Here is a 10,487-nt window from a genome sequence, read left to right as displayed (position 1 = left end):
GGAGGAAGGGGAAATAAGAAAAACTAAAACAGGTAAGTACGTTTGTTTGTTAGAATTTTTTTATTGGGGATCCCAAAGCAGCAGCAAATATTTTTTATTGTAGTTTTGCGTAGGAAAGGATTTTTTTTTCGGGAAAAATTTCGACGGAATTTTTTTGAAATAATAATAATAATAATAAAAATGATTTATTTAACACCCTGTAAATAATAATAAATATACACACACGCGGAACGCACGTACAAACAAATTTTACAATTGATTTAAGGATGTGGATTCTAATTCGGTTGCCGTCGTGTTCCGTACCGGATAGTAGACACAAGGTGCCAAACTAGTATTCATACCCGTCCTAATAGTTTTATTCCACTGTTTCCGGTAATCGTTATTGTAATTTCCGTTTTTAATAGACGCACTCCCGCCGAATCTTATTTGTGATCCGTGATTTCTTATCGAATAATTTCTATGATCACCGTTCGATATGAGACTCAAATCGTGAGTACCATCGGGTGATTCCCTACCGGAAGTACCCAAAAGTGATAAAAACGGAGAACAGCATAATTTTAAAAACAATCTTTTAAATTTTTCACCGAACGTTACGTAAACAATAAAATTAACCGATGAATTTATGGTGACGAGTAAATTACTCGTTTTGACCAATTGATCGTAAATGACGCCGTAAAAAGCTTCTAGAAGGTTGTTGACGAGTGCCAAAATGTTACAAATAAAAAAAATGATGACGACGCATAATAACATGGTCGCCAAACCGATTTCTTTTTTTTGCAATCTTGAAAGTCTCGCTCTTTCCAAATTAGCCTTACGAACCTGAAAGGATAAGAAAATTATTAAAAAACCATTTTTGGAAATTCTTTTGGCACCTTCGAAACCCACTACTTACCTGTCGGTATATGGCGGCATTCAAAACCGCCAAAAAAGCAAATGGGAGAAAATAAATAAAAAGTAAATACAACCAATACACGTAAACGGTTATGTACAATTCGTTTTGTCTCAGGGGTGACGCGCTTATCACGTACACCGTCGTATTATATTCCTTATCAAAATGTTCTTCTCTGCTCGCTTCTAAAAATCTCGGCAAATTATACAATGTTGAAAAAACAATTATGAGTATGACGTAGAGTCTTGCTCTCCCGTAGGTGCAAAGGGATCTCGCTTGAAGTGGATGACAAACGGCAACGAATCTTTCCAGCGTGACGGTCAACGTCAAATAAACGGTGACGGTTTGAGCTATGAGAGCAAGGGGAAACACGACCGGTGCTATGTGTGGATACACTTTATAAACGTACGTGAATAGTAGTCCGGTTTTATCGTGTATTGCCGGCAAACCGAAAAGTAATATGCTCGTTATTATGAGGACCGTATCGCATCGAGCCAAACCGATCAATAAATAATTTATCGATGATCTCATTTGCGGCCTTGATAATATTATCATTGATATTATGTTACCGAGTATGCCAAAAAAGGCAACAATGTTTAATAGAATTCCGTTTGTGTAAAAAGCGTATAAAACGGCGCTTTCATCGTCGTTGTAAAAAGTTTCATTTTTGAACGTATCGTTCCACACGTCGTCTATTATTGTCCAGTTGTTCATTTTTTTTTTTTTTTTTTATTCTTTTAATCTTACGTTCGAACAAACACTGTTTTTAAACCTTAATAATAATGATAATAATAGTAATGAGTCCGATATTGATAATAATAATAAATATAAATTAATCAAATTGAAATTGATTAATTTTATGTATTCACAAAGCGAACCGGGTTTATCGAGTCTTTTTGTTTTTTTCTTATGAAACATCACTGGATAATTATTATTATTATCACTATTATTATTATTAATTGATTAATACGACGATCAGTTAATATGCATTATTTTTTTTTCTTGTTTATCGCGAATTTGATTGAGAGTTGAATGATTTATCGCCTTGGATTTTTTTTTCATCATCACCTGAAAAGAGAAAAAAAAAAGAAAAAAAATTTCAAAAAATCTGTCGAAGGAAGAAGAAAGAGAAAGAGAAAGGGAGAGAGAGAGAAAGGGGGAGAGAGAGAAAGGGGGAGAGAGAAAGGGGGAGAGAGAGAAAGGGGGAGAGAGAAAGAGAAAGATGAAAACTTTGTTTCAAAACAAAATTTTTTTTTTTTAAGTCACGAGATTGTTTGTTTCGTTTTATTTTATTTAACTTGTATTAATTTTAAATGGCTGACAAACGAGGAAAAAAAATTTTTTTTTAAATTTAATTTTATTAAAAAAAAAAAAGAAAAAGTTTTTATAAAAGTATTCTTGTTTGTTTGTTTGTTCGTTTGTTATTAATTAGTTTTTCTATTTTTTTTTTAATTAAACATAAATCGTTGAAAGATTTTTTTAAAGTGTTTTTTTTCTTTTGCGGCAAAACGACAAATTTGAAATTTTTACACAATTTGTAGTTGTTGTTTGTCTTGTTCTTCTCAGAATAAAATAATTATATGTTATCGATTTAACTATTGATTTATTATCGATCTATTGTGCAGTTATTCATTTACCTTTTTATAAAGTGAACGTTTAAAAATGCGTTTTATTATTATTTTTTTACTTACGTTAACTATCGTTACTGCGGTAGGAACAAAATTAACTAACGATGATGATTTCTCAGGTATAAAAAATTACACTGAAAGAATCGTTATTATTATTATTATTATTATTATTATTATTATCATTTTTTAATTAATTTACTCGTTTTTTTTTTTTTTTTGTTTGAAGAGCTTTTCATTTACCGAACAACGGATCTTTTATACCGTTGTAAATCTTTCGCAGAAGCCTTGCACGAAGAAAATTTAAGATTGAAAAGAGAAATTAAATTAAGAAAAAATAAATCGTATGAAAGAGAAGAAAAAGAGAATAATGGAAACGATAAAGAAGAGGAAGAAGAAGACAAAAACAAAAGAATAAATCCCGGTAATATTTAATTTTCATTCAATAAGGTTAAAAAAAAAAAAAATGTAATGGAATCCGATTCGTTTTTTACTATATATAAGTAAAATTTCAAAAAAAAAAAAATGTAATTGTTTATACGAGAAAGTTATACAAAAAATTTAACTAAAATTTTTAAGGCGTTTTTTTTTCACTTTTTTTTTTTTTTTTTTAAATGGATTTCGTCGTTTTAATGAAAAATTTTTACTTACTTTTTTTTACAGAAGAATTGGATAGACTAATAATTTCGAAAAAAATTCGAAGAACGAAAAGAAAAGATCATTGCTCTCGTGGTACAATAAACTCTTACGCATGTTCTCCTCATTGTTTAACTAATCTTATAGGAATGTGCGGTTTTTCACTTAAAAAGCTTTGCCTATGCTAAAAAAAAAATATTATTATTATTATATAATTACAATTGTAATTAGTAGTCGCGTTAATAGTTAAATAATAGTTTTGACAAACTACAAAAGTTTCACGACAAAATTATATTATAAATAAAACGTAATAAAGCATATATATATATGTAATTAATTAAGTTTCCATTTGACGTTTTTCATCCACCCACGCATCCACGCACTCACACGCACTTTTAACCTCGAAAGAGAAAAGTTAACATTTGGTTTCTTTTAATTTACCTCTCCCCCCCTTCCTCCCGCCTCCCCAACATTGTAAACTTTTCATTAACTTTAAATCAAAACCGAGATACGATACTGCGGTTTTGCATCATTTGCGTCGCGCACGTACGGTAAAATCGTTATTTATAAATATTTTTAAATGAAACAAAAAAAAATTTCTTTTATTTTTAATTAATTAAAACTCGGATAAAATTTTTGTAATAGTTATGAGAGCAAAAGAAAAAAAAGTTTTTAATTCGAATACCGGAAACGGTTGTTATTATTATTATTATTATTTTTTAAATGAAAATAATAAACAAGTCATTTTATACGAAGAAAAAAAATTATGCACTTAATATTTGAATTCATATTATATAAAGTCTGCGGATAATAATATTTTATTAAAAATAATAATAATAATAATAAACCGGAAATGACATCATTTAATAAATCATTAAATATTTAATTAAATCCATAGAAAAATAAATCATTTTGACCTCATTTCCGCCGTCCCCCCTTCCTATTAAAAAAAAATTTCACTTTCGAATTGTTAGTGGGGTAGGTCGGACATAAATAAAAAAAAATTATTAATAAATAAATTATTTAAACAAAAAATAAAAAAATAAATAATAAAAACGATGGAAGGGGAAAGAGGGAGAAATATTTACTGTCGTAAAAAAAAAAAAAATTCAACAGCAGATGCTGACGTAATTTAATTTTCATTTTCATTTTTTTTTTAAACGACTGAAATGAAAAAATTTTACCCGGAAATGAATTCAATTGTAATTTTTTTTTTCATTACGCAAAAAGGTTTAAAGATGTAAACTTTTTACCATTATTATTATTATTATTATTATTATTATTTTCATTCATTATCACGACAATTCGTTTTAATATTTGTATCGGAGGTTTTTCCAGCATTTATTCCAGGTTTCAACCCGCTGATTCCTGATAGGAATAAATGCCTGAATATCAGTAATGATGCTGATGCCTGATGGATAATAGGTTTCATCATCATCATCATCATCATTATCATCATAATTATATTTTTTTATGCAGTTTCCCTGACACGGCAAAAATATCAACGAATCCTTTACACATGTACAATAAATCAAAAAAACTTTTATTTCCTGTACGAAATTTAAAAAAAAAATTATTATTATTATTATTATTATTACGATATTCATTCGAGTTTTAGTTACGTTCTTTTAATAAGGAATCTATTTACACTTCAATTGTTCGACCTTTTTCCAACAATAATAATACTCGTGGCAAAAGACTAAAAGGAAAAATCTCGTAAATGTATGAGCTTTCATAAAAATGTATTTTATTGTTAATTAATTTCTCATTTAATTTTTCTGTTTTTTTTCCTTTCTTGTTTTTTTATTAAAGCGTGACAAATTTACTAGTATCATCGCGTCTTTTACCACGTGACATTTTTTCTTTATTTTCTTCTTCTCTAAAATACGACATCGATGACTAAAATCCGACTGGGAAGCAAAAGTTTAAGAAAAAAAATTATTTACATTTTCGTTTCAACGCTAAACGAAGAATTAAAAAAAAAAAAACAAAATTTCTGACTTATTATTATTATTATTATTATTATTATTATTATTATTATTATTATTATTATTATTATTATTATTATTAAAATCGAAAACTCGAGAACGAGGTTAAAAGATAAAAGTTTTGAATAGTAAAAGTCTATTTCCGGTTTTTGTTGTTCTCTATTTGCACACACTTTTAGTTTGCGCAAAACTTTTGAAAACTTTTGTTTGTTTATTTTGTTTTTTTTTTTTTGAAGGGGGAGGGGGAAAATTTATAAACAAACAACAAGAGAAAAGAAAAAAACACCGGTAAAAATAGTAATAGTAATAATAATAATAATAGATTTTTCGTTCAATAAAAAATTTTTTAAATAAATTTAAATATTTGAAAAATTTTTCTTTTAATAATAAAATAAATAATTCGATCGGATTTAAATCGAAGCTGAAGATTTTTTTTTTTTGAAAAAAAATTACAATTAATTGAGAATAAAAAAAAATATTATCATTATTATTATTATTATCATTATTACGTTTTTCAAAGGTTAAAAAAAATATTTTGTCGATCGAATTAAAATTTTGAAAAAAGAAAAAAAATTTTTTTTGAAACATTTAAAATCCCTTTTTAAAGTTTCTTTTCTTTCTTTTATTTTATTTTTTACTTTCTCTCTTTTTTATCCCTTCATTGTTCCCCCCCTCCCTCCACATCGAACCTCCCCTCGGGTTCCCCAGTTTTCCGGTTCGATTTTTATACAAAAAAAAAATAACTTTCTTATTGTAATTCCTTTTGTCAAATATTTAAATTTTTTTTTCTTTACTCGAACGATGTTTAAAAATAATAAAATGGCGTTTGTGAAGTGAAAATAAAAAAAAGAAAATTTTTTTTAATTTTTATAAAATTCTTAATGCGATTTAAAAATTTTCTGCGTTTTTTAAAGTGTCAATAGACAAACGTTTTAAAATTTCACCACTCGTAGCGCTACATTCCTATCATTTAACTCTACGTATTCGATGTAATTAAAGTCACTTACGTACCTTCTCATTAATGTCATAGAGTAACAATTATTTTTTTTTTATTTAATTAAACATATTCGTATCATGTGTAAAAAGACTCCCTTTTTTCACCACAATTTATTTATTTATTTTGTCACAATTTAAAAAAAAAACTGTATAACGGTAAAATTATTAACGACCCAAAATAAATTCAATTTTTAGTCTGTCACGTGTTTCCGTTAAAAATTTTCACGCGAATAATAATAATAATAACAAAGTGTTAAATATTACATAAATAAAATTATTTAAAAGAAAGAATTTAATTATTGTGGATTTCAAAACGTTTTTTTTAAATTCATAAATTTTTTTCGCGCCTTTTTTATTTTTTTTATTTTCTCATAAAACCTAATTAATATTTTAAAAAAAAAAAAAAAACCCGTTAAAGGTTAAAAAAATCTCTCTAGGCTATAAAATAAATAAATAAAGAATTCAGGAGTAATTAAAGTTTTAATTTTATAATTTATTTACCGGGTTTTTATATAAAAATCCCAAAACCCATAAAGTTGTGTCAAAATTTAAAAGAAAAAAGAAAAAAAAAATTTCTTAGACGTTTTATTTTATTTATAATCGTACATAAAACGAATTTTATGTAAAAATAAATGTTACCTTATTTATTTTACTTTCCCTCCCTCCTCCCTTTTTTTTTTTTTTTTAAATAAATAATAGGATTTTAATCCTTTCGTTTTTCACACGCGTTTTATCGCGTGGCGGGTATGAATTCAGTTACGGGGGAGGAGAACGTCGCGGTTAGGGTAATGAACTTGTGGGAAGAGGTATGAGAAGTAAGGGCGTGGCGAGGATTAACTCGTGGGAGAAAAAGTGGGCGGAGATAGTTTGTGGGAAGAGGCGGATTGGATTTGAATATTGGAAGGCGTCGTGAGGGTGAGATTGTGGGAGGGAAAGTGGGCGGAGATAATTTGTAGGAGGAGGCGGATTGAGTTTGATTATTAAAAGGCGTAGTGGGAATGAATTCGTGGGAGGACTCATCGCGGGGATTGAGTCGAGGGGTCGTGGGATGATATTTTTATTTTTGCCACATCACAATATTTGTTTATTAACTAATTTTTACGAATATTATTAAGGTTTGTTGAGTGTTTGAGACTTTAAAGGGAGTCAAATTTTTTTTTTAAAATAAAAAGCATTCTTTGATGAAACATAAAAAGTTTTTTTTTTTTTTTTTACGAATTACGTTTTATCACTTAAGGGGTTTAATTAATTAAATTCACGTCATTTTTTTGTTTTATTACAAAAAAAAATCTTTTTTTTTTCTTTTTACGAAACCGACTCTTTAATTTTGACTCCTCACACTCACTACCGTTTAATTTTAACTCCGACTCTTTTCTTATTCATTTTTTTTTTTTAGGTGTTTGGTTTATTTGCTTTTGAACCTTTTTTACGGTTCAATGCTTCTTAAAAATCTTTTATTTATACATATATAAGTTAGAGTAAATGTTTATTTAATTTTCATCTCAATTTCTTAAGGATTAAAAAATGATTTAAATTATATTCTACTGTTTCTTTCACTCTTTTTTTACGTTTATTTAAATTTTTTTTTTTTTGCTTTTTTAACTTTCTATTATTTTAATACGTACTATAAATTATTTAAACCTTTTTTTCTAGAAAAAAAAAAGAAAGTAGAAAGTAGAAAAAGTAAAAAAAAATTTTTTTTTGTATTCTTTTTAAGTTTTAATTACTAAACGCACAATTAAAATTATTTTTGTCCTCCCCTCCTTCCCCTTTTTTTTCTCTCTCGTAAAAATTTTAATTGTTTTAACAAAAAGAAAAAAATTTAATTTTAACAGTTTAACTTTTTTTAAAAAAAAATAACAATTACATAAAATTAAAAATAACTTTGTTAATAATAATAATAATAATTTTAATAAGACTCGTAAAAAAATCTTTATTCTCTCAAATATAATTTAACTTTGATGTAAAAAAAAAAAAAAAATTAAAATTAAAAATGAAAATAATTCATGAATCGTTTTTCACTTTTTTACCTTTCGGCATTTTTTTTTTTTTTGTATTTTTTTTTTACACAAAAAGAAAAATTATAATGAATATTAATTACCGTAATAATTAATTACAATTATTCATTTTTTTATTAAAAATTTTATGAAATTATTACGACGATGTTTTTTTTTTTTTTTTTTTTTTTTTTTTACTCAAGGGTTTTAAAAATTTATTTTGAAAAATAAAAAAGCGGGTTAAGAAAAATTCGAGGGGAATAAAAAGGGGGAGGAAAGCTTTTGTCATTCTTAAAAATAAATATATCCGTCCTTGGAAAATTTAATGATTGATCATTTGACCCTTTTTTCACCTTGAAATTAAAGGGATCAATTTATCAAAATTTAATACCACATTGAAAATCGTTAACCTAAAATTTTTATCATTTAATTATAATTAAATTTTTTCGTCTTTTTTTTTTTTATTCTACTACGTTAATAACAATTTTATAAATAATAATAATAATAAAATTATTATAATTTTTCATGAACGATCGTAAATCTTTATAAAGGAAAAGTATAAAAAAAAAAAAAAGAACAAAACAAAACCCTTCGAACGAAATCCAATGTAATAAAAATAAAAGATTTTGTCGTCGAAAAAAAAAGAAGAGAAGAAAAAAAAATGTCGAGCCATATAATTTTTGTTCAATATATCACTTTTTTCTCTTAATAAAAATAAAAGAAAATGTGACGAAAAATCGTTACAAAAGCTCAATAAAAGAATCAAATCAAAATGATAAATTATATTTTCCATTTTGGAAAATTCTTTGTTCGACAAAAAAAAACTTTTTGTCGTCGTCAAAATAACATGAATGAAAAATTTTTATTTCTCTTTAAAAAAAAAATCAAATCCATTATTAGGATTTGACACACAAAAAATTTTTGTTTGTTTCAATTAAAAAACGAATTTTAAATACAAAATAAAAAAAAAACGTGGTAGAAAACGAATCGTTGAAAAATTGCATTATTGATATGTGAATAACAATCGATCGTGTTTGTTTATCTATTTTTTTTAATTAAACACGTTGTTAAATAAATCTATTAAATTTTTTTTTTTTAACAATAAATGCAAAAGAAAATGTTTAATTAAAAAAAAGTTTTAACGATGGATTTAATGTTGATTACAAATTTTTTTAAAAAATAAAAACAAATTTTGAACGATTGAATTTGTTTAATTACAAACAATTTTAATTTTCCAAAATAAAAAAATATAAAATTCAATCCTCGGTTATTTTATTTTAGATTTCAATCCCCCACCACCCCTTCCTTTCCCTTCCCAACTACTCTCCTTCCCTCTCCCTTCAAACAAGGAAAAAACAATTTCAATTAATAAAAATTTAATTTGTCTATTCCCACGTAAATTTTTTTTTTAAAATTATTACCCGCAAATTACCACGACGACGACGACGATACACGTGACGTGTTGCGGTTAAATTATCATTATCATTATCATTATTAATATTAAATTTAATAACGTGAAACATTCGTTATCATTATTCGTATTTATTTATTTATTTATTTACTTAATCACGTGATTAATAATTTTACATTCCTTAAAATAAACGTTTATTAAAGTTAATACAAGACGTTAATTAAAAACACACGTTAAGGCTTTTGCGAGACTTTGAATAATAATAACAAATTTAAATTTTTTTTTGCAATTGAAATTCGGTTATCATCGTTTTCGTTCGGTTGTTTACGTTTTTAAAAACTCAACAACCAATCGTGATTTATTATTACGGGTATTTAAATTTTAAAGAGAATTTTTTTTTTTTTCAAAACAAATATGTTTGTTTATATTTTTTTGTAAATAAAAATTTTACGTAACGATGGTCGAATAAAAAGAGAGAAATGATTGATTGATTAATTGATTATCTATGACGTCAAATTGATTAATTTTTATAATATGATTATTTGATGTGTTACTTCGGATGTGGTGATGACGTTTCATTAGCGCCAAATTTTTTTAAAATTGTTTTATATTTTATTGGGTGGTTATTAAAATTTGCTTGTTTGTTTGTTCGTTTGTTATTGTTTCTTTTAACAGCAGGAAAAGGTTTTTTGAAATTATTATTAATTTTAAATGTTTTACAAATAAAAATTTTTTTTTTTTTTTTTTTTTTAGATAATTTAGAAGGCTTTGAAAAAAAATCAAAATAAAATTTTTTTTTGTTTACATTTTTTTTTTTCGGTTTTATTTGTTAACCTTTTTGGGATGTTTTATAAATTTAAAATTTAAAATTTAAAATGATTCAACCTTTTTGTAGCGTTTATACTAAAAGTTATAGAAATTTTGGTGTCGAACCTAAACTCGAGT

General features: G+C 25.6%; 1 protein-coding gene across 1 annotated transcript; it reads right to left on the bottom strand.

The window, feature by feature from the left end:
* Positions 1-249: 249 nt before the first annotated feature.
* On the bottom strand, positions 250-1,603 carry Phum_PHUM296990 (class A rhodopsin-like G-protein coupled receptor GPRfmr, putative; the record flags this gene model as incomplete). Its single annotated transcript, XM_002427074.1, has 2 exons — positions 250-819; positions 893-1,603. The coding sequence occupies 2 exons, from the start codon at positions 1,601-1,603 to the stop codon at positions 250-252; spliced, it is 1,281 nt and encodes a 426-aa protein (XP_002427119.1).
* Between the last annotated feature and the right edge of the window lie 8,884 nt (positions 1,604-10,487).

Source organism: Pediculus humanus, genomic scaffold (assembly GCF_000006295.1).
Source record: "Pediculus humanus corporis 1103172107679 genomic scaffold, whole genome shotgun sequence".
Taxonomy (NCBI): Eukaryota; Metazoa; Arthropoda; class Insecta; order Psocodea; family Pediculidae; genus Pediculus; species Pediculus humanus.
This window is presented reverse-complemented; position numbering and strand designations above follow the sequence as displayed.